Source organism: Leptosomus discolor, chromosome 4 (assembly GCF_034619465.1).
Source record: "Leptosomus discolor isolate bLepDis1 chromosome 4, bLepDis1.hap2, whole genome shotgun sequence".
Classification (NCBI taxonomy): domain Eukaryota; kingdom Metazoa; phylum Chordata; class Aves; order Leptosomiformes; family Leptosomidae; genus Leptosomus; species Leptosomus discolor.
Genome location: NC_141394.1, coordinates 24,762,460 through 24,787,268, shown reverse-complemented (window position 1 = coordinate 24,787,268; position 24,809 = coordinate 24,762,460). Strand labels below are relative to the sequence as shown.

Here is a 24,809-nt window from a genome sequence, read left to right as displayed (position 1 = left end):
AACAAAACTGATGTAAAAGAGCACTGCATCACAACACTAGGCTCTTACGTATGGCAACATGTGTGAGAGATGCAGGCTTGAAACACGTTGCCTGAGTCTCTGACAACAGGTATTTTCCTGGAAGTGCGGAAGGGCCAGACTCAGACCAGAGTGAGATGGTTGCAACTTCCTTGAAATCAGAATTACAAACATACCTTAGATCTGAACTTGACCTTAAGCTAATTTGTATTTCCAGTTCAAATGTATCGAAGAAACCAGAGGGTTTTTTTTCCCCTTTTTGTGTGAAATGTTTTGATGACAAAGTTTGTTTCTGATGGTAAAACACATGACAATGTTAAAATGAATGAAACAAATAATGATTGAACAGGCATGGTATAAACCTACCTACAATCTCTGAGAAATAAAACTTAGCTGGCATGCCGCAGGTACTCCTCAAGCAGGAGGGGCTGCTTTTCTAAACAGAGTGTATTTATTATGGGTGGCTGGGTATCTGCATTCTGGCTCAGTTCCCTGTAGTAAGGAACTGACCACATTACTATTTGCAAACACAGGGTTCACTCAAGTGGTACTAAAAAGAGAAGAGGTGGGGCAAGCAGAGCTTTATAAATAAAAGAAGAGTCCGTCCAAGTTTCTGTGTAAATGCAACTGTGTTTCAGAGAAGGACGGTACCTGAAGATCTCGCTCCCTGTATTCCGCTGAGGGCTGTGGTGAACAGTTTTCCAAATTTGCTGCTTTTAAGATTTAAACAGTAGCTTTGCCTGTTGTGAGGAAATTCGCAGCGATCCTTGTGATCCTTGCTTTTAAGCTGTGTTAAATTCGTAACAAGAGTGTCAGGCATTTCATACTTGGCTTCCAAAAAAGAAAAAAAAAAAAAGAAAAAAGAAAAAAAGAAACGAGAGAGAGAGAGAGAGAGAGAGAGAGAACGACATGCGTGGGGAAGAAATCTCCAAGGAATTTCTTCAAGGTTGTAGTCAGACATAGTAAGGGCTAAAGTGACAAGAAAAGCAAGGCAAAGATAAAACTTGGTATTGTGATAAGATGTCTGAGTGTAAAGTGGGAGACTGCAGAAACCTTTTGGGATTACACATGCTCATCTTGTCCTGGATATGACTGATTACAAGCTAGTTTTTTTCTAGTGACAGTTTAAAAAACCCTCAAGATTATGTTTCTCTTCCTTGTTGCTTTTTTGCCAGTGCTTTTTAAAATTGGTTTTGTCAGCCTCTCAGCTCTGCAGCACTGGAACTGTCCTAATGGATACAGATTAAAGACTGAAAACTCTGCTTGTATAGGTAAGTTGCTGATGTTTCACAGATTAAGAAGACTGTATTTGTATTCTCTATATTGAGCTTTATAATTTTCAAAGAGGTTTTTTACAGATTGTACGTTGTACTGGCAGAATTGATAAATCAACTTCTTGATTTCTTTTGCTTCTCATAAAGAACAGAGCTCATTTTATTCAGTTTGTTTTTCAGAAATCAGTCGCTGGTCTGTCAGTTTAACTATCAGAAAGTGGGATAAACTTTTATACGATCATTAAGACATCTGAACTGTTCCCTAGTAACCAGAATTCCTTTCCATAACATTAGTGTTTTTGAAAATAACTCCGTATTTTTCCATACGTGTGCATGCACATATTTGTACTTCTATATATGTAAAATTTGTGCATAGGTGTATTTTTGTATTTCTATATGCATATAGAAAGTATTTTAATGATTATGTATTAGTATATACTTAGATATGGGATAGATAACTGAAAATTACTATTTCTGTGTTTATATGTGCATGTAGATAAGTGTGCTCATATTTAATAATATGTCTCACACAACACGAGTCATGTGTGTTTGATAATGTAGTACTAAAGTCTGGGTGAAATGTATGACACTAGCATAATCGCCTCCATTGATACGGAACATGTAAAATGCAGGTTCCTATTCTTCACAGTGTCAGACAAAGAATTGCAGAACCCTTCTCCCTACCCTGCTACCATGAAGTCCAATCTTTTTTAGAAAGCCAGAGCCGATGAAGTCATGGGCTTTGCAGTAAGGAGATGAGGAAACACTCTGTAAGGATTCAAGCAAACAGACCTAATACTTGGAGTTAATACTTTAGATTGCTTGGGCTTCAGAGGCTCTGACTCAGTTCTTGACATGATTCCAGTGATTTAATAACAGGTGCCGCCTCTGTGCATTCTGCCAAGAAATACCATCTTGTAAGCAGAAAATAGAAGTATGCATGTTAAATGGTCTTGTAGTAAGAGAGGAGGAGCTCTGCATTTTTTGTGTACAAATGATAAACTTGACTGAAGGTTTATCTGAGAGCTAAACACACCAAGGGTGCTTCCACACTGATGCCTGAATTCAAGTGAGAAGCATTCTGAAATGCATCTCCAGATTGCCACTTCTTACTATGCTTGTCTTCACATTGTGGAGCACTCTCAAAGTGCACAAACTGAATTCCCTTTAGGCCAATCTAAACCAGAAGACTCTCATAGGAGAACGTCTATCCTCTCTGCTGTTAGTGGCTGTTCGGTCCATGGGACCAGACTGGACCTGGTTCTCCGTAACTTCAACCTGAAATATATGCTGTGTCTATGTCACATCCTCAGCAACTGTTGCACTTTACACAGCCTCTCATATAAGTCCACACTGTTTGCTAATATGTGTGTAGCTTTCACAAGCTAATTAGGATGTACATTAGTTACAGCTTCTACATTACTGGGTTGCCCAATTAAAAGCTCACGTATAATAGGAGAATCCTATGACATGAAGGGAATTGCTTAGCTGTTGTTTAATGAGTCAAAAAGCACTCTAAATATTGACATGCAAAAGGCTGCAAAGATGTACTTTTTGTCTCAGTTGACATATTTTGCATATTGATGTACATCACTCTTACATTAACGGAGACATAACCTGCCCTGCATTATATCTTTTCTGTTGAAAGTTAAATACATTCAGCTGCTGTACGTTGTACCCACTCTAGGTGAAGTATCAAAACAGAATGGCTGGTAGCTCACCAAACTCTGCAAGAAGTGCTTTGCATAAACGCTAATGTTACTATGACATACTCTGAGCAATTCCATGTAACAAAGAATAAATGAAAACTGAGATGTGCTAGGGTATCTTTTTAGTTAGAGACCACTGGACTACAGGGGACTAAGAAAAGATGAAATTTTTACATGAAATGTAAGACTGAAGGATGCTTTGGTGGAATGGATTTCCTCTGTTCTTTCCTTTGTGTGCTGGATACTCAAGTCATGTTCTGACTGGGAGACCGGATGTATGACATTCTAGTTCATTAATTATGTGAGACAGAGAGTGCAGTGGAAGCAAGTGTTAGGAAGCTGGAGGGAGGCTTTGAAGGTAATAGTGGGGATAAAACTGGTGAGTGGGAGACATGACTCATACCACTGAACTGTGAACAATGACAGCAAGCTGAACTGTGGCTTGACGACCATTCTTGGTGAGCTGTAATAAATATATCAATTGTAAAATGTTCTTTATTGTCTGTGACTGTGGTAGCATCCTGCTGGCCATAAGGGCTACCCTGAACTGAGAAGATGTCTGCTCTCCATTACTGAACTGTTACAAGCAACTCTTACTGGAAAGTGTGTGGGCTTTTCTAGATTTGTTTTCCATACTGCCACTACAGATGAAGGTCTAATGCGCGCTCTTCTTACATTGCTAAATAGCTCACTTCTTAATTAGTTCCTTTTATTTCTGGGGATATTCAAAGATCAAAGACCTTTTCATCCTGTGGAAGGATAATGAAATCTAACCCTAAATGTCTCACATAATTTTATACAGTTATTTTAAGAGAGATTATTTGAATCCTGACTTGGTATGCCAAGAGAGGAGAGGCCTTTCAGAGGGGCCATGTGTCCCACAACAGCAAGATTTATAAGAGTGAATGTATAGCAGAACAGATCATGAGGTCAGGATAAGACTGGTCTGGTGAATGAATATACCAATTTATCAGCAAGTTATGGTAGGTTTTGAAGTATTTCTGCAATTTTTGACATTGCTATCTTGATTTAATAATTTATTTTAAGCTGATGTCAGACTGGGGACTCAGTTACCTTTAAATAACTCATCTTTCTTAAACCCCAGTGAACACATAAACCTTCTACCTCTAAAGAACAACGGTCTGGGCTACACAGGAGTTATTATTCCTACAAGGTAAAAACATGTTCATAGTTGGTCCTGGGAGAGCTTTGATTTCTACCATATTCAACCATGTAAGCACACAGGGTATACACTGGGGGATGAGCCTTATGCCTGTTGAAATCGGTTGTCTGTGCCCTCCAGAAGTACTGCTTTAACAACACTTTTTTTTTATTCTCTCGTGGTGTATAGATGCTTTCCCCACTTGAGACAAAAAAATTTTGCCACATGGCACTGTTTATCTGAAGAAGCCCTTAGAGCAGCCCCTTGCATTATCAATTTTTGACTAGATACTAGCGCCTGTTAGTCTTGGGCTACCCTAGGTAAATATATTATGTTCTGGATATCGCAAGACTGGAGGTGTACTTTGGCTTCAGGGCTGACTTTGAATACTCATTTTGTAAGTTTTAAAAGTGAAGGAATATGATTATTTTTAAAACAACACCAACAATGTTGTAAAAAAGCTTTTGAAGAAGGCAAAACACAGCCCACGTTATTGAAGATTTACCTAATCATAGGTTCTTAAATTCTTCACACCCTTACTAACTTCTGACATTAACTGATCCAAACTTGTCACTTCTTCAGGGCTAACGTGCTGCACATTCCTACAGAGCTACAGCCTGAATTGAAGGTGATAACTGCGGCTATCTAGGTCAGCTCTTTTGGTCAGATGCTTCTTTCTGTATCTGAAGCTTTCCTCCTTTCTTTCTCACTGTTCACCACTCCTCTGCTATGGAGCACTGGTGACACAGAATGTTAAGTTATTTCTCTTTGTCCTACATCTTTAAATCCACCTTAATTGGCTAAATTCTGGCTTCAGTTTGTTCCATACAGCCTTCTGAAGACACACAATTAAAACTTCTCGTGTTGTACTCTGAGAAATACGAACTGCCAAAACTTTACTAATTCACAGCTATCCTTTTCAAGCATCACATAAGGAGCAGTAAGAGACAATGAATCAGGGAACCGTGCTGTTTACCCCTGTCGTGACATAGGGATAAACCTGTTGAGACCCCACTGTATCCCTCTGTATTTCAGAAGAGCTGCAGTTGAGGCATGCTTATTTCCTTATTTTCAGTAGCTGTCTTCCAGGTAGCTCACTTCATATTATACTGCCTTGGAGAAACATGCTTGAAAATATTGTTACCAAATAGTAGTCGGGAATTTTTGAACATGGCTCTGAATCCACAGACCAATTCATGAGAAGATTCCCATTGAATTCTGTTGAAATTTGATCCATCTGAATGTGGGCAAATACTATATTTAGCTGTTAAAAACTTAGATCAAAACAGGAAGGAGGCAAATATGTTACAAGAAATGATAGAAATGGCATCACACATCACATGAAGCTTAATCTCGAAGAGAACTAAGGGGCAGGCTCCATGGGCAATGGCTAACGCTGCAAGACTCACTGGAAAATAGCAGATATTAATTTTGTGCTCTGTTTTAAACAAAAATGACTACTTTCTAATATCTAATTTGAAACCTAATTTTAAAGAGAGCTGGATGGCAGCATTTGCTGATGCCTTTCAAAGAGGGCCAGATGATAGCCTCATCTTCATCTTGGAAAGGCAAACCAGTAACAGGATGTTGAAGTTGCATGATCCGTGAAGTAGAGGTCTGATTTTTAGTTCTAATTTACACATAGAATTTATTTCACAGACAAAACCAAAATACATTTTTTTTCCATTTTAGTGCCCAAACTCTTGAGATCTGAGTCCAGAAATGTAGAAAACTGAAGAGATTGTAGTCCCTTGGGCTCTTTTTTGCCATTTCTCTTCAAGATGTCTACAAGGGATTTCTGAATTTTACTTCAGTTATAAATTTGGTTCTACTTTATATCGATTAAATCATATGATTGCTCTTGCTGTCATATCTGTGATATGATCACCTCTGTGGCTCTGGCCTGGAAGAGTCCAGGAGTTGATAACCACCTTATCGTATTCACATTGTATTTCTTACCATTGTATTTGACTGCTTCACAGCCTCTGTCCTCTGAAAAATTGTGAGTGATCAGGTTGTACTTTAAACCTCATTTAAAATTGGAGAGAGAAGATACTGAGCGGTGCCTCATCTATTTTATTGTGACTTGCTGATAGACGGAGCATCCTTTTCCATTTCTGGCTGTTTTCTCTTCTTTGAGCTGTATGCTTTGAACAAAATAAATAAAAGAGGTGGGCTGCTTTCTTTCTAACCCAGATGAAATTTCATGTTCAACCTTGCTGAAAAGATTATGGTGGCAGCTAGATATAGTGGATTGAATTAATCCCCAGTCCAACTCCACAGGAATCAAATTTTAATGAGGCTTTTTGAGTGTGTGTATCTGCACATGTATATTTTATGTGTATAATGTATGTACTTGGGGCCATAACAAAACATAAGTTCTGGCTCACTGTGGTTTCTCTGTATCCCTGCCAGGCATACTAATGCTCCACCTTCTGCAATCAGAGCATTTCTCAGGACTCTCAATAAAGTAGCATATTTGTATGCAAAGTCATTGAGAGCTGCCAACATCATGATGACATGATTCATCGTTTTTGCTGATTCTCAAGGCATTTTTTTGCATAAAGAAGCCTTTGAGAACTGAGCAGAACCTCATTCTTCCTTTCAGGGCTGGCTGTCAGGGCACTGCAGACAGCTTTTGTGTTCGCTAAGCCGATTTCTTTCACAGGGTAAAGTTCCCACTGGGGGATGTGGTTGCCAGGACACGTAAAACAGCTACAGCAGGATGCAACTCTGCGCTTGGCTTTGGCACTAACTGCAGGTGAAGGCACTGCTGGTTACACCTGATGGATGGTTTTATGATCAAGTTCTCCCAAATCTTAAGAAACAGCCTTTGGGGGGGGTGGTGGGGTTGGATTTTCTTGTACTTTAAGCAAAGAGAGCATGTTAAGCATAGGACCCTCTTCCATTGTTAGTGCCATAAAAGCTGAATGTTCACAGCACTGCGACGTGTTTTACAATAGCACTGTGTCTGTTGGCGCTTCCTATTTACTGCTGGAAGGGGCATTCTCTGGTGACCGAGCCGCCTGCCACTGCTGTGCCCCTGGTCTTTTATTGGGCAGTTATTCTTCCACGATAGCCTTTCTTCAGCTGGAGCGATTGCGTGCTTTTCAGTGTGTGTGATTTGCTTTATTGTGTGAACTTTGGTGGCAGTGAAAATGGACGGGCAGATTGATAACCCTGAAATCCTCTCTTCACATACAATTACTGGGGAGGCAGTGTAAATTCTTGTAGCCTGATCAGTCAGTGTGCTGTTTCTTGGAGAGTCGCTTTTGCACACTCATATAAAGCAGGAAAATCCACCCTGTAAATAACAGGTCATTATCCAGTTACCTTGGTACATAGCTCAGAAACCTGTGCTTGGTTAAAACATGTCTTCCCAGTCTGATCTTGACTTGAGAATAGCCACTGATGTTTTTCACAGCTTCACAGTTTATCTTGGTATCTAGTTCCCTCAGAGAATCACAGTTCCTGTTGAAATGTGAATTTAATGTCTAAATATGATTTCCCTGGCTTCAGTTCTCAGCCATCAGTCTTTGTTAAATCTTTCCTGCAAAAGATTATACTGTCTTTTAGAAAATCTGGTACTTTTTCTTTGTGAAGGTATTTATATACTGTGATCAGTCCTTCTCCCAAGCTTCTTTCTGTTAATCTAAGCAGACTGAGCTCTTTAAGTGTCTCACAGAAATGCACTTTTCCTTACACTCAAATCAGGCTTTTTATCCCTGTTGTACGCACTTTCTAATTTTTCAGGATCTTTTAACAACATACATATGAGAAATATAAACAGCATGTCGACAGTCTGACCATTGCCGTATACAGAAGTAAAATTGTTTCCCTACTGTCAGTGTTTATACATATTGTGATTTGATATTTCTTGCCCAGTAACATGCTAAGAGGTCAGCCTTCTGTCCAGTATGAACATAAATAATTTTCAGATTAACCAATCTTCAGATACAATCTGCAGATCAGGCCTATCTTTCTTATTCTTATTTAACGTGTTCTTTATTGTGATTGAATAATAGTTCCTTCATCAGTGTTTCACACTGCTGGCTTTAGCAATCTTACATCTACGCCACTGCCTTTATCACCTGTACTTGCTATTTCCTCAAAGAAATAACATCAGGTTTATTTAAAAAGCCACTATTGTCATAAAAGCGTATTGACTAACATAAACTACATTATAACCTTTATCAGCGGAGTCTTGCATCTGCCTTTGTACTAGTGACTAGATCAGACTAACTGTCTGGCTTAGCCAGCCAGTTACTCCATTTGAAAACCAGTGCATCAGGGAGAGACACAAACAGTGTTCATGGCTGCAGACTCCTTCACTTCTCTGCTAACACTGACAGCAGCTGTGACAATGAGCTGAGGTCAACAAAGCCCTCCCGTGTAACCTGTCAAAGAGCCCTTTAGTTTTAATAACATCCAGGCAATATTAGCCAGGAGTAGCTAGTTTTAAACTGGCAACCTGGAACTCATAGTTTCTGTAGCCCATTAACAAACTTCTAAGCCAGTCAAACCTTTCTAGAGGAGATTTGGAGGAGTTACTCCTTTAATGCTGTGGAGAATGGCATGTACATCCCTAGTGCATGTGGGAAAATATGCTCCTGAAAGCTGATTGCTTGAAGAAGATTGTGGGTTAGAATTAGAGTGCTTTATGGAATTAAGGTGCTGAAAATGCTTCTGCTTTACCTTCATAATCTGTTCAACAGAAATCAGTTGCATGTGCTCTGATTACGTTTCATACATTGTCAAATTAGTTCATCTGCTATGTGGAACATAATGTTGTGGAAGAACTCTGAAAACAATATGGAAACTTTCCCTAGTCTGTACAGACACATTAGGTGGCTGTAAAGCATTGACGTTCTTTTTGAACAACTTTGATACCTGACACACAAAAAACCCCTCTGAACACTTCTGCATCATGCAGGGTTTTTTTAAGCAGTTAATGAGACAAGTTCTCAGACCCATGGGATATCAGAGATTTGGTTGCTCAGCTCTCCCTATGTTACTGAAAGAGAAAGTTTCTTTCAAAGTGCCAGTGTGAGCTGGTTAAACTGCATTTCCTTGTAGTTATCATGAGGTGCTATTTCTGACCTTCTTTGAACTAGGGGAATCCTCACCTAACACTCAAAGACCTCCCGAGGCAATGTGATAATTTATGCTTGATTCAAATGGTCACCTAAGGTAAGTTATCCAAGGTGAAGCTCTTCTTCCGCTGCCCTAAATTCTTGATTAGGAATACAGAGGGAAAAAAAAAAAAATTCTTGTGAGCTAACTTGGAATAACTCAATACATATATGTAGTTTTGGTTATGAATCAATGTCCTTTAGTGACTTAGTCAAATGTATCTCTTTAAAATACTTTGTGTTGATTCCTTTTTACTGCATGTGCACAATCAGATAATAAAACCCAGAACAAAAGCCACTGACATTAAATAGATCTTGGGCAGAGAGAAAGCTACTTCTTAGAGCAACCCTCGCAGTAGTCATACAAGAAATATGCCAGGGTATGGTAATGCCAGAGTTCAAGCATCTCGGGAAGTTACAGTCAGATTCATTTGTTTTCAGTAGGAACTGAAGTTTATCTAAATTTTCTGGGACAATCATCGATGGTACTGCCAAAAGAGTTAATTTCTTTCCCTCTTAGTGTAAAATGTGCTCCTCAGTGGTGACCTTTTTTTGAAAAATTATGTCCTTAATTTAGGACTTAATTAGTAGTTATTGCCTCAAGCCCTGATAAAACACCATAAATACATCAAATATCTTTTAATTCCTAAAGGCTCTAGCCTAATCTACCCGTTAAAAGCCCAGTTTCTAATTAGTTTGTTTGTTGCCTTGGTTTGGGCTTGTTGCTGTCAGAATATAGTGGGGTTTTTAGCGTTTTCTATGTGTTTTTGAGATTTGACTTAAACCAAAATGAGCTCAATGTGGAACTCAGTGCTGTGGCAGTCTAGTTGTTGCTTTCTTATTTTGCAAAGTTTGTTGGTTTGTTGGCCAAATTGTTACTGTGGAAAGAGGGTTAAAGACAGAAAGAAGCAGCCGCAGGCAGTATATGCATGGCAAATGATAACGCAAATTACAGAAATGGAGTTCGAGACAAGTCCGTTCCCTATGTTTAGGCAATCGGAGACCAGAGGGCCCAGACACTAGAGAGAATGGTAATTTCCCTGGACAGCCTTCTAAAAAAAAAAAAAAAAAAAAAAATCACTCTGCATGTGACAACAAACAAAACAATAATTTTGAAGCCAATGCATGAAGCAGTACAGCCATCCTGATCTCCATTTTTAATGATGGCATTTTAAATTTTGTGACCAATTTATTATTAGATAACTATGTCAAGGTTATTCTTTCTCTTTGCTGCTTTTGCTAGCTGGATTTTCCTGATCTGTTCAAAAACATGTTTCAGATATTGATGAATGCCTTGAAGGTGGTTTGGGAACCTGTGGCCAAACCTGTGTCAATGTTCCAGGGTCCTACATCTGCTCCTGTTTGCCTGGCTACACTTTGGATGTTGACAAACGGTCTTGCTATGTGAATGGTAAGGTCATTTTCTTTTTTGATGACTAAAAAGAGCTCTAGAGATTTAGTCAGCATTATTTTTCAAAATGAACCTGGCCCAGCTGGTCGCTACTGGACAGTGACTGGGGTGCTCTGGTTCACTGATGGAAAAACTGCCCCTTCTACTATGTGGGTAAATGTCATCTAGAATCATTATTGACAGTAACACATGACTCACAAAGAGCCAAGCTGGATTTTTTTGTAGTTCTGCCTAAACCTCTCTAGCACCTTAAACAGAATTTTAAAAGTTTTTTTAATAAAATATTTTGTAAACTCTTCACCTCTGAACTGAAGTGAAAACAAACATGTGACCTCGCAGTGATATCTGTGCGCAGGTGTCTTTCAAAGAATAATTCTAGCTTAACACTGCAGGACTTCAACTTTTTAAAACATTATTACTAATGTTTATAGTACCAATAGAAAGTGACTGATGGTTCGGGAGCTACTGTGATGGATAAGGAACACTTATGCTAGGTGTAAACCCTTCTGTAGAGGATACACCAAATGAAATACCCTCATGTTTTAAAGACAAAGAGCTCTTTGGTGCAGATGTTGTTTACCTGTTCATTAAACCCCTGATAAAATTAAGTCCCAAATCTGACTAGTGCCTCTGCGATCAAAGTTAGATTTGTTCAGTCCCTGTTCCATTTAAAGTCCTCATTCACAGGCACCTGAAAGGAAATTCAGAGAGTGGAAAGGACAAAAACAAATTATATAAATGCTCTTGGTCAACTAATTGGCAAAAATGCAGGCAATACAGCTGTCCAGTTCCTGAGATAAATCAACCTTGCTACACTTCACTGTTCATTTACCATTTACGTAAAGCAAGTCTTCATAGTTTAAATATTCTCACATGGGGTTGCTCAGTGCAAATACCAGCAGAAAAAGGGAGTCGCTAAAATCCTAGAAGCAGCTGTTATAACTGGGTGATAGCTTGAAAACTTGAGATACAAAAGAGTCTGTTAGTATAGAAACAGAGTCCTGATCATCTTCCTTGTGAACAGAAGAAAATTATATCTTGGGTGCTTGACAGATCTTTCTTCACTTGGAGAAATCAAAATTCGTCTCGTTCCTCTGCTGTGAAAGCAGTTGAATCAAACAACCTTGCAACCATGACGAAGGTGGAGCATTTGGTTAAAATTTGTAGAATTGATATCTGTTGAGTTTAAAGCCTCAGGTTTCATGCTAATAGTAAAGAAAGATATTTAATTAAAATATTGCAAAACCTGTTTAATTTTCAAAAGTATATGTGTGAGAAAACTGGTGATAATGTGTCTTTGATGACATCTATCCCTGATAAACAGAGAGTTGCTCCTGCATTGCCTGAAGATCAGTTCAAGGAGTTATTAGACAGGCTTGAAAGCTGTCATTCTGTTGGATATATGTCAATAATTGTATTGCAAAGTCACTTCTTTAGAGCATTACTTGTATGTCGTGCTGTTTCAGGCAACCATGTTATAAATCCCCACCACTACCACTGCAATGGGATTTCCTCTTTGAATGTTGTTTTAGTGGTAAATTAACGATTAGGGAAAAAAACCCATTTCTTTTTAATATGAAGGCTAAAAGGTGACTGGTTACGTAAAAACTCCACTCCTCTTCTACACATTTGACAGACATCCATAATATTCAAATTGCCTAAATGAAAACCATTTTGGTTTGGAAATGCAGATTCGTTGGGCAATCTTAACCCTGCCCTGTGGTGATATCCTAAAAATAACAAAGAGGACTTGATAAAATGGGTAGTGTAATCTGCATCCCCAAACACTGTGTCCTACTAATTCTACTTCCATACTTATCACCTGGTTTTAGGGCTGCATTATGGCTATTTGGACCATCCTAGTTGCTTATCACATCCAACTTTAATTGGATTTTTAGAGTTTGGGGCACAATTGGAACACCTTTCATTTCAATGTATTTTACGTTAATTTACTGAGACGTTCTTACCCTTCACTCAGTACGAACACAGTTTTTGTCTGGAAGGAGTTACTGCTGTTGAGCTGAGGAGTTTTAAGTACAAGTCTTTTGGTTTCCTTCGGCCCTCTGCACCACAAGAAACGTCCACAGTCTGTAGCTTCTTCATTGCCCTATCTTGGGATCTTCAGTTTCACTGTTTGGATAGTTAAAGTGAGACTCCAGAGCACCTCTCTGTGATACATTCTTGCTATAACACAATAGTTGGAAGCAGTCTTCAATATGGCGTGATTCTTCCAACCTCTGTTGGCATGTATGCAATGGTTCTTCTGACCTCCAACCAGGCTGTAGGATTTGGGATTTGCAGTAGTAACCACTACAATCTCAATTTCATGACTCAGATTTTTGACCTATTTTCAGCATTAAATATGAAAGAACCTTTATATCTATATCTTATTTGTTCCCTGTGATACACCTAGAAAGTTATTATTAAAATATAAGAGAGATGGTTAGATCCTAAACTTTCTCTTTAGGTAGTATAATACCAATAAGGGCTTAATGCAGCAAAAATATAATACTTATCTATTAATTGGTCTCTTTTTGTCTTCTCCACACCAGACCCGGCACCATTCCTACTTTTTAGCCATGGAAATGCCATCTTTAGAATTGACACTGAAGGGACAAATCATGAAAGATTGGTGGCTGATACTGGTCAGTCAACGCTTATGGATTTTCATTATACAGAAGAGAAAATGTATTGGGTAGACTCTGAAAGGCGACTACTTCAAAGAATTCACCTGAATGGCACAAAACGAGAGGTAAAGTAATCAGTTCTCTGAAAGTCTCCAAGTTAAGTGTCATAAAACCCTCTGTAGAAACCACCTGCTCTTTAGGTACAATTCTGTGATTCCTGTTCATTGATTAATGCTTCAGACTTATTTAATAGTTTTTGCTGTCATAATAGCTATGGTCCTGAGTCTGGGCTGTTTTACTAGCATTCACAGTACATTTAGTATTTTCTGTGGATCAAGTAAAGGGGAGTTAAAAATGAAGGAGAGTAAATTCAGACAAACTAAAGCTTTGAAGACAGTAATGTTTCTATCAATTTTAAATTAATCCCTGACATTATGGAATTTTGTCTTCCAGATTACTGTAACTCAAACTGGCACAAATGGTATGAGAAGAATGTACTTGAATTCTTACTCATTCTTTCTCAAACCTTTTATTGGTTTCTATGGTTGCATAAATGCTTCTTTTAGCACTTCATCCTTTGTTCAGAAAAAGCTGTGCAGTTCATTGCATCTGGCTGATTAAGAAGGGCAGACAGGCTGTTGTGGTTGAACTTTAATGCTGTGAGGGCCTTCTTTTGTTCGAGAGAGATTGCCAGTGTTTGTGTACACATGTGGAGTCTTCACTGATGTATTTTACACTGATTTTTAAGGATCAGGGTCCAGCAACATTGCGTTAGGAAGTCTTCCATCCTTAACAGTAGAGTTCTGGGTGCCTCTTAGCGTGCCAAATGCAAAATGGTGTAGCCAAAATAGTAGTCCAGTGTATTTCTCATGGAGAACAGTTTCCCATTTTGCAGGGGGCCACTCAGTTCAGAAGGGGTATGTGTATGTACAAAGACTAAATGAAAGTGATTAAAGAATAAGAAAGAGAAATATCTCTAAGTCTGAGAGAAGATGAAGCAGGTGAAGGAATAAAATGGGGGGCTTCAGTCTGGTACTCTATTCCCTATATTGAAAGTAAAGTTTAGGGTAATCATTAAGATGCTGCTTCTTGTCAACATTTTTTTTTTTGTTTGCAGAGATTATGTTACATAGACAAAGGCATTTCAGGATTTGCTATTGACTGGATAGATCAAGACATTCTCTGGGCCAACAGACAGAAAGCAACCTTAGAAGCAACAGACATGAGTGGAAAGAAACGTCGAGTTCTTCTAAGAGATGTTGGTCGTCCCACAAGGATTACCATTGATGCTGAGCAAAGGTAATTTTAACTAGGTTAGTAATTTAGTTGAAATGGACTCAAAATATGCAAAGTACTATGATTGCCATTTATTGGCTGCTGGGCTAGTCTGTGCACAATGTATTACCTATACTCCAATACTTCCTTGAACTTTGACAAGGGGATAAAAGGTTTAATAAGCATGTAAGAGAGAAATAGAGAAGTGCACGAAAAGAGCCCACTGAAGTTTAATGTAGTATCTATACCTCTTGGTCATCAGGGAAAATTTTGCTAGTGAGCTGAAGGAAAAAGGCACTGCTGGTCCTTTCTCAAAGACAGCAAACTTTCATGGCAGCAGAAGGCAGGATTGGAGCGGCAAGGGAAATGATGCCTGCAAATGCTGGGCATCCCTTGTGCTCCAAACCTGGCACACTTAGAATATAAACCGGTATGTTTTCTGAAAAAAGGTCTAAACTTACAGTTTTGCTCCTGTTTCCCTTGTCTCTTTGTCTGTTTCTTTAAATATTGGTTCTGAATCACGGAATCACAGAATGATAGGGGTTGGACGGGACCTTTGAAGATCATCTAGTTCAACCCCCCTGCTAATGCAGATTCACATAAAGCAGGTCACATAGGACTGCCTCTAGGCAGGTTTTGAATATCTCTAGGGCAGAAGACTCCACAATTTCCCTGGGCAGCCTGTTCCAGTGCTCTGCCACCCTTAATGTAAAGAAGTTTTTCTTCATGTTGAGATGGAACTTCCCGTGCTCCAGTTTGTGTCCGTTGCTCCTTGTCCTGTCACTGGGCACCACTGAACGGAGTCTGACCCCATCCTATTGACACCCACCCTTTAGATAGTTATAAGTGTTGATAAGGTCCCCTCTCAGTCTTCTCTTCTCCAGGCTAAACAGACGCAGGTCTCTCAGCCTTTCCTCATAGGGGAGATGCTCCAGTCCCCTAATCATCTTTGCAGCCCTCCACTGGACTCTCTCCAGTAGCTCCTTGTCTCTCTTGAACTGGGGAGCCCAGAACTGGACACAGTACTCCAGATGTGGTCTCACCAGGGCAAAGTAGAGGGGGAGGAGAACCTCCCTCGACCTGCTGGCCGCATTCTTCTTAATGCACCCCAGGATACCATTCACCTTCTTGGCCACAAGGGCCCATTGCTGGCTCGTGGATAACTTGCTGTCCACCAGGACTCCCGGGTCCTCCGCAGAGCTGCTCTCCAGCAGGTCAACACCCAGCCTGTACTGATGCATGGGATTATTCCTCCCTAGGTGCAGGACCCTACACTTGCCCTTGTTAAACTTCATAAGGTTCCTTTCCACTCAACTCCATAGCCTGTCCAGGTCTCGCTGAATGGCAGCACAGCCTTCTGGTGTATCGGCCACTCCTCCCAGTTTTGTGTCATCAACAAGCTTGCTGAGGGTGCACTCTATCCCTTCATCCAGGTCATTGATGGATATATTGAACAAGACCGGACCCAGTACTGACCCCTGGGGAACATCACTAGCTACAGGCCTCCAGCTGGACTCTGCGCCAGATCACAACCCTAAGCCCTGCCCTTCAGCCAGTTCTCAATCCACCTCACTGTCCCTCATCTGTCCCACACTTCCTAAGCTTACCTATGAGGATGTGATGGGAGACAGTGTCAAAAGCTTTCCTGAACTTCAGGTAGACCATATCTACTTCTTTCCCCTCATCCACCCAGCCAGTCATGCTATCATAGAAGGCTATCAGGTTGGACAAGCATGATTTCCCCCTGGTGAATCCATGCTGACTACTACTGATAATCTTATTTTCCTCCACATGCTTAGAGATGCCATCCAGAACGAGCTGCTCCATCACCTTTCAAGGGACGGAGGTGAGGCTGACTGGCCTGTAGTTTCCTGGGTCCTCCTTCTCGCCCTTTTTGAAGATTGGAGTGACATTGGCTTTCCTCCAGTCCTCAGGCACTTCTCCTGTTCTCCATAACCTGTCAAAGATGATGTAAAGTGGCCTAGTAACAGCATCTGCCAGGTCCCTCAGCACTCACGGGTGCATCCTATCGGTGCCCATGGATTTGTGTGTGTCTAGTTTGCCTAAAAGATCCCTGACCCAATCCTCCTCAACCAAGTTTCAATCTTCCTTTCTTCAGACTTCCTCCCCTATGTCCAGGGTCTGGGATTCCTGAGGACCAGCCTTAGCAGTAAAGACTAAGGCAAAGGTGGCATTCAGTGACTTTGCCTTCTCTGTATCCCCCATCACCAGGGCACCTGCCTGATTCAGCAGTGGGCCCACATTTTCCCTGGTCTTCCTTTTGCTACCAATGTACTTGAAGAAGCCCTTCTTGTTGTCCTTGACATCCCTTGCCAGCTTTAATTCCAAGTGGGCCTTATCTTTCCTCGTTGCACCTCTGCATACTCTCGGCAACGTTCCTATATTCCTCCCTAGTGGCCAGTCCCTTTTTCCACATTCTGTAAACTTCCTGCTACTGTTGCTACTTTGTGTTACTAGTAATTTGGCCTTCATAAAGATGATTCTTTCAGCTTCAAGCTGTTTGCACTGAGAACCATGCTCACATAAGTACTTGGCATCCTGAAGAGTTGTCAGTATGAATTGTCACAGTGGTCTCTCCATGCTAATTTTTTTTTACACATAAACCTCTTCCATTAAAGTTGCAAAAATAAAAGCTTGAGGAGACTTTGGGATGTTTCTGTTTTGTACAGCAAAAGCATGTTTCATTGCTACTTTTGTTTTGCAGTAAAATTGCTCAGCAGTGTGTGAAATTATTTTAATATGAAGGCTTATGTGTCCTTTCCTAGTACATATACGCATAAACAATCTTCTGATGCTAGTACCATTACTAGTATTCTTTGTAGTCTTGTCATTTGGGTAGGATTTAAAGGCCTGAACATCAGCCTTATATATTTTTTTTTTTTTTCTGATTTGCTTTTGAATGTAGTGTTTACTAATCTTGGAAATACTCACACATCCTCAAATCCACTGTCAAATACCATTGAAACACATGTTACAAGTGGCATTATAGGGATATATTTGTTGAATTTATGTCAAAGTTTGTGGAGACTCAAGTGCGTATATTCACCTAGGTGTGATTCACCATGCATAAAAGCTGTACTCACATGCTTACAGGGAGGCCAGTAAACCAGTAATAAACTAAAGAAAGTAGACTCCAAGAAGTCTAACATACTTTTTATTCCCTATGGTAATTTGCTTGTATGAAAACTCTGAGGGCTTTACTTTTAATGTGAAGTGAGTTAAAACCTCCAGTATGTTTACGTGAACAGGTATAAACATGAACTAAATCTGATATTAACAATGTCTTCCATCAAATGTGTGCAACTCTTATGTAATATAGGTCAATGTGATACCCTAATAACACATTTTTTTCTCAAAAGATGTGTCTGGACATTAGCAGTGGTAGGATTGTTTTCATAGTAATAATATAATGCAAGCAGATATTGATAAAGTGTTTTAAAATGGCAGTATAAAATGGGCTGGCCTTCCAGAAACATGTTTTCACCTACACATTAATAAGCTATGATAACTGTAGACTATGTAACAGTGAGAAAAAGCTGTGAATCAGAGGCTGGTTCTTCCTAAAGAAGTATAGTCCCTTGCCAGTGAGACCTAATCCATTTTGGAGCCTTTAAAAATTATTGACATAAACATAGTGAAGCTGGTTTTATGCTACATTGTTTTGTACATATAAATTTTGCAATTTTGTGAAGACAAGGCAAAATGATGGTGCATCTTGGAAATTTTGTGCATAAGAAACCCAAACAAAGAATCTGAACCCAAACATTAAATAAAATACATATGAATGAGGCATAACTTGCTATTTTGGAAGAACTGTTGTTAACCTTAGTCACATCAGTAAATTTGGGTTCTGATCCATGAATAACTTGACATATAAGTAGCTTTAGTGCATAACTGTTGTAAGTATTGGAGCTATGTTTTAACTGTGTCTTAATTTAATAACAGCATAGTCTGGCTGCTATAAACAGCAGGAAGGTAGAAAGAAATGAGAGCAATAATAGAAATGGTATTTTTAAGTTAAACACTTAAGTCATGTGTTCAACTAGAGTTTCTGGAGATAGGTTCCTCCCCAGAGGCAGAGGACAATGTGGATCTGGCTCAAAGACATGCCTTTCCCAAAGTTTGCAGGAGTTCTTCACAGATTTGAGAGGTTATTCCAGTTTCCTTCTCTGACTGTATGGCTGAACAAAGCAGAGGGAGAGACAATAGTGTTTCATCGTTAAGCTGGGCTGATTCCTGCTTGACCTACATGAGATAAATTTCTAGTATCTCATTGCTCCCTGAACAGAGTCATACAGTCTCTGATAGAAATGTGTTTATTAAAATAAGAAAACAACTATAACAAAACTTTAGTGGTAGCATTGCTCCTATTAAACAGACAACATTTTGTTGTTGAAAATTATTTCCATTCATTATAGAGCTATGTTAAGGGGAGATGTATATGGGGCTTTCCTGAAATAGGTGAGTATGTATTAAGGAAGTCACTTGCTTTATTATTTGTTTTGTTTCTGAAAGCACTGTGGTAAGACTGCAAAATTCTATATACAGAAGCAACGAAGCAAGGAATCTGTAGCAGTGATGTGATCTTGCAAATGTGGGGTTTGGTTTTTTGGGGGTATTTTTTAATTGTGTTTGATTTTTTTTATCTTGTTTTTTCCCCAAAACATACCTCTCTTGCCCGCAGGCTGTTATTTTGGTCTTCAGATGGTACAGTTTCCAGCATACACCGACTGTCCCTCAGTGGAAATAATGTGAGAAATGTTTTAAGTACCACAGAAAAAATAAAGGCCATCTCACTTGATTTGGTTGACAGAAGGCTCTACTGGATCCAACAAGATCATGGGAAAGAGATTTCCCATATTGGATCATGCAACTATGATGGCGGAGCTGTTCGTTTGCTCAAAAATTCTGTCCGGTAAGTTTTCCTGAGCTTGTCAGAAGTAAAACACTCATTTCCAGGGATGTAGTTAAGCTCTCTTTCTCATTCTTCCTTTTATTTTGTCAATTCATAACACAACAAGGAGTACAAAGTGTAATGCAAATGGCCTGTAACTGAAAGTCTAAAACTACTGATAGGAAAATGGAAAAATGTCGTTGTTTGAAGGATAATACTGCCACTCAGTACTCTCTATGTTCCAAGCTTTTAACAAATGATAACTACTCAGTCCTTAGAAAGCCTCTCTGAGTGTTTATTAGTGGCCTTTTTCTGCAGATAGAGAAGCCAAAAGCAGAGATTAAATGATTTGTCCAAGGTCACAGTGGGTGAGCTCAGGTGTCTGAGCTGTGCTCAAGAGACTGAGCTAGATCAGGCCTTTCCTATCCTCCTCTAAGCCTGTTGTCCTCCTTAGCTGCCAGTGGGGAGGCTCGGGCCTGTGCTCAGGCTCTCCAGCAAGCATCAGCAGATGTGGTGAAAACTGTCCTACACAATGGACTTGTTCCCTTCTGTTCCCCGGTGCCGGGGCTAAGCAGGGCTGAGGGGACTGTTAGACCCATGTGCTTTTGGGTGCCTTTAATATTTGGTGTTCAAGGTTTACAGTGGTACAGATGCTCTGTGGTGGGCATGTTTTCAGTGAGGTACTTGGGGAGAAGGTTATCCAATACAACTGCAGTTTCTGTCAGTATGGCTGGATTTGCATATGTGTAATAGGGATTGCTGACTGCAAAATGAGAAAAATACGTGGTTTTGCTGGCCTGCTGTTTTAAATATGCAGTACACTATTTGCATCTGATGAACACAAAGCTGGTTTCTCCCTACATTGCCAGCTGTCACATTGGATTTTTCATTTCCCCTTTCTCCCTCAAGTTGGCTGATGTTCACTAGGGCATTAAGACTTTCCATTTGAGCATGGGTGATATGGATTCTCCATTTTCCACCTGGAATTTTTACTGGAAGTTGGAGGCAAAAAATCCCTCTTTCAGTATTTTTTCCTCTTTCCCTCTTATTTTAAACTGTGTCCTTTTATGGTTCCCGCTGGCTGCTATAACTGACCAGAGAATGGGAACTAAATTCCTGTGATAGGAGAAGCAACAAGATGGACTTTAGGAATGCCCTACTCCTACCCCTCCATCTTCAGCCTGATTTCCTGAGACAGTCAGAAGCATCAGGGCAGGCACTGGAAATTTGGAAACGGGGAAACTTATCCGGCCCACATCCTCCAACACAGCAAGTGTCCATTTTGGTTGCTGGGTTCACCAGAAGAAGGGTGATACCTAGGCTTTTTCTGTCAATTGAGTCAGTCCTGAACAGCAGCTCATATAACGTGTGAGAAATACAGGTTGTCCATATTACATTTATTTCTTGCAAATCTGCAGGATTCTGGGTGCTTATCTGATTCTCATATACATAAGATAAAATATATGTAAGAATACAAAGAAAGGGTATTTACAGTGAACTTGACTGAACTAGATGCTCAGAAAATGTATGAATGAGTAAATATATAAGTATCAGGTAATCTGCCGCATTTTGCTATTTTCTCTTTCTTGTAGACATCAATTGCTTGGTATGTCTCTCTTTGCTGAGCACCTCTACTATTCAGAGTTGAAATCCGGTATGATATGGAGAGCCAACAAGTATACTGGAAAAGTCGTAGTCACAATTAGTCTGAAGCCATCATTTTTTCCACCAGTGGACATAAAAGTGGTACATCCATTTAAACAGCCAGGTGCAAGAACAGATTCTCAGGATTTCGGTAAGTAAACTGTAATGGTACAGTTGTATGTGTGAGAATAATAATGTCATACACTCAGATTTTTCACAGTAATAAATATCTTTGGCAAAATTCCAGGCCTTCATGAAGTCAAGGAAAAAGTTTCCTTTAACTTCAGTGATCCAGAGTTCTGCTTGGTGTGTGTAGCTCCAGCTGGAGTATCAGGCTGGAAGTGTGCTAGCATGAACTGCTTATTTCGTTAATATGAATACATATGCAGAAAAATGTGGTTTTCTCCTTCTCTTCCCTTTGTTTACACAAAGATGTTTTTATACTTTCCTACTAAATGCACAAAACATACAGCTTTTTAATACACTGTGTAGATTAACTTCATCAAATGTCTGTTCCCTTCTGGCAGTTTTATTGTAATGTGCATTTAAACACCTCTGATTATTATGGCACTGCAGGATTTTAAGTGCACAGTATGCCCTACGAGTGATTGCTGTGAAATGGCTGGATTAAGAGTCAACCCGTTTTAGACAGACTTGAAGTTGCCATAATCACTATGAAGTAGGAGACTTGGCTCTCTTTAATTGTTATCTATTGCAGCCTATAGCATGACAGTCATGTCACTGCCTTTCTCTGCGGATCAGAAAATGAAGGTAGTTGACTATGCATAGCTCACTCTCCTTGAGGATGCCTGCTGAGGCAGTAGGACATGGGCAGCGTCCAAGTGAAATAATGTCTTGTTCTCTGATCTCTGGAAAACAGACACAGAGTGTTCTTGCTTCAATGGAATAGCTTTTGTCACCAGTTTCGCTTGGATACGAACAACTCAGTAAACAGCATAGAGGCATTTGTGTGTCGAGGAAATGTTGCAGAACTCCTAAGGGAAGATGGCCATGGGTTCCCAGAGGTAGAGGTGGTATAAAGACATGAAGAGAAAGTAGTCTTTGTTCATATGGTTGAAAATGAAACTGTAAGAATCTCTTTTGAACCATTTCTGTCTACTATGAAATAGGCTTTGTCTTTCTTCATGCCAACCTACAGCTTTACATGGTACCATGCTGTCTCTCCTTCCTGAAGCCTGGTCTGAGTGGGACAATCAAACTCTTCAAGGGAACTTTCCCCTTCAAATGCAGTGCAAAGAGCTGTTGAGATGCAGAAGAGAAAGCGTTCCTGGATATCAAGCTTATAGGTGTGAACACAGGGAACCTCCATTCAGAGGCAATACCTGTTCCATGCTCCCTTCGAGGAAAACTGTCATGCTGGCAAATGGAGGCACTTTTTTCAACTAACGCATTTGGTGGTCTCACACAGAGTAACTAGGGAAGGATACGTTTGTGGTGCAGACAGTGGCATGTCCACACATCTCAGGGTTGTTAGATTTGGAAGGTCTCATGAGGCCTCCTTTGGTGTCTGTCATCACGTCTGCATACGCATGAAGATGGAGAGGAAGAAACAATGACCAAGAACGGTAGTTCATGATAATGGTCTCTTGAATCTCAGGGGCTATTGGTTGTGTTACATGTGTCCTCTCTACAAGAGTGTGTAGCATACTTTCATTGGCTATGGGCATTTAGCTTTTAATCTCTCTCAGAAGATTAACTCCACTTCTTCCACCAGAATATGCTGCTTTCTGGTGTTTCTCTTTCCACAGGAAAGAGGGTTTCCCCACCTTTATTAGTAAACAAACTACCAGTGTTTTAAAATGTTTTGTAGTATATGCCCCTATATTTCCAACATGTTTAGTAAATTTTTGTATGACAGTAAGTTTTGTCAGCAGTAGGCACTTTTTTTTAATTCCAAATACCTTCTTGTAAAAATGTCTGGGAAGTGATGGAGTAGAAAGAAGCTTAACAGGCTGAATCCAGATGAACCTTTTGGACTTTGCATGTATGTTACTTGGCTTATTCAGTGCAAGAACTGGGATGAAAGGAGGACTAATGAGCCTGGAGTACAAATGAGATTTATAGCCAATCTTACAACAGAGAAACCTGGAGATAAAAGCATACCTAGACTAATTGGATGCTCTATACAAGCTAGGAAAGTGTATGTTGCAATGTAGTGTCAGCTGTGAATTATCATCAGGGCTTCTTTAAAGCAGCTGGCAAGTGAGTTCCTTTAGATGAAAAGGGAACTGACAAGAAATGCTCAACTGACGTGTTTTGATTTTTTTTAACTGGAATTTGGATTATTTATTTTAGTACTTAAATTCCTCATATCCCTTCTTCACTTTCTCTTTTGAAAGACTTTCCTGGATTGGTCAGGGCCAATAATTGCAGAAAAAAGCATTAATTCAGCTACAAGTTTGCTATAACCCCTCACAACAACTTCAGTACAGCAGTATCTGGAAGATGACCTCTAATTTTCCTCAACTCTCTTTGACAGCTAACCCTAGATTTGATGACAGTATGTGTATTTATAAATGCCTGATGGAATGTTCTTCACACTTTTATTAATGGCTCATAAAATATTTTAATCACCTTAAAATCTCAAAGGCCACCTCTGGAATTTTTTTGAAGTATATTCTCTGACAGATTAATGATATTCAGTACACTCAGGATATTTTTTTGAAGAATTACATTGTGTTTCTTTCCAGTATAAGATACCAGCACCAGGCTATTATCTGAGAACACCCATTTCCATGTAAGAGAGGTTATGGGAGGGAAAAAGCTGACAACAAACAAACAAACCAGAAAGTACGGCTCATAATGGTTGTTCTTCCAGAAAAAATTACCTTAACTTTGTGATTCATGGAAGCGTTCAAGTCCACATTGGATGGGGCTTTGAGCAACCTGATCTAATGGAAGGTGTCCATGCCCATGGCTGGGGGATTGATCTTTAAGGTCCCTTCCAACGCAAACCTTTCTGTCCTTCTATGATTCACTTTAAGTTTTGAAATATGATTATTTTTTTTTTTTACATGTTGATTTGACAATATCGAGTTCTAATAATTATTCGATTAAAAAAAATATTCTTGAGATTGCTCAAGTGGCAAAATTATTGCTTCTGTTATTTCTTCTGCAGTTCTCAGGTGTCTTAGATCTCATTAGACCAATAATGGTACAGCAAGGGGCAAAACGCCAGCAGCAGTGATAAGCATAAGCCTTGAATGCGGTCTTGTTTCTGTTTTGTATTGTTTTGTGATTGCATGCACTTGCACTTTTGTCATTCTAAAGAGCTCTGTATCTGAAGATTAGACACTCCACTACTGTATGTTCCTGATTCAGTGTCAGTAGGGACAAAAATTAAGGGCCTAATTCAAAACTAGTTCTACAAAAAGAGAGGCTTAGCTAAAACTATGTAAAAGTCAAGTCTCTCAAAAGATGACATGCTTAATAACATAGATAATATCCCTCTAGTCATCCATTCATCATTCCTCATTTAGTGATACAACTTTTGTTAGAGAAGAATTAATCGTTTTGACGCAAGTAAGTGCGATGTTGATTTCAGCCAAGCTGAAGTGTCTGTCTGGGAAATTATTTCAGTCTTTTATAGATGTGAAATGTCCAGCACCACAAATGGCCACC

The 24,809-nt window shown here is 39.6% G+C and overlaps 1 protein-coding gene across 1 annotated transcript in view; it reads left to right on the top strand.

The window, feature by feature from the left end:
• The first annotated feature begins 1,162 nt into the window (after positions 1 to 1,162).
• The window catches only part of EGF (epidermal growth factor), a 59,912-nt gene continuing 36,265 nt past the window's right edge, over positions 1,163 to 24,809 (top strand). The window contains exons 1-6 of the mRNA XM_086464332.1: positions 1,163 to 1,289; positions 10,575 to 10,706; positions 13,259 to 13,458; positions 14,451 to 14,632; positions 19,314 to 19,544; positions 21,116 to 21,318. Of these exons, the coding sequence (XP_086320458.1) occupies positions 1,163 to 1,289; positions 10,575 to 10,706; positions 13,259 to 13,458; positions 14,451 to 14,632; positions 19,314 to 19,544; positions 21,116 to 21,318 (1,075 nt within the window). The remainder of the gene's footprint in view (positions 1,290 to 10,574; positions 10,707 to 13,258; positions 13,459 to 14,450; positions 14,633 to 19,313; positions 19,545 to 21,115; positions 21,319 to 24,809) is intronic.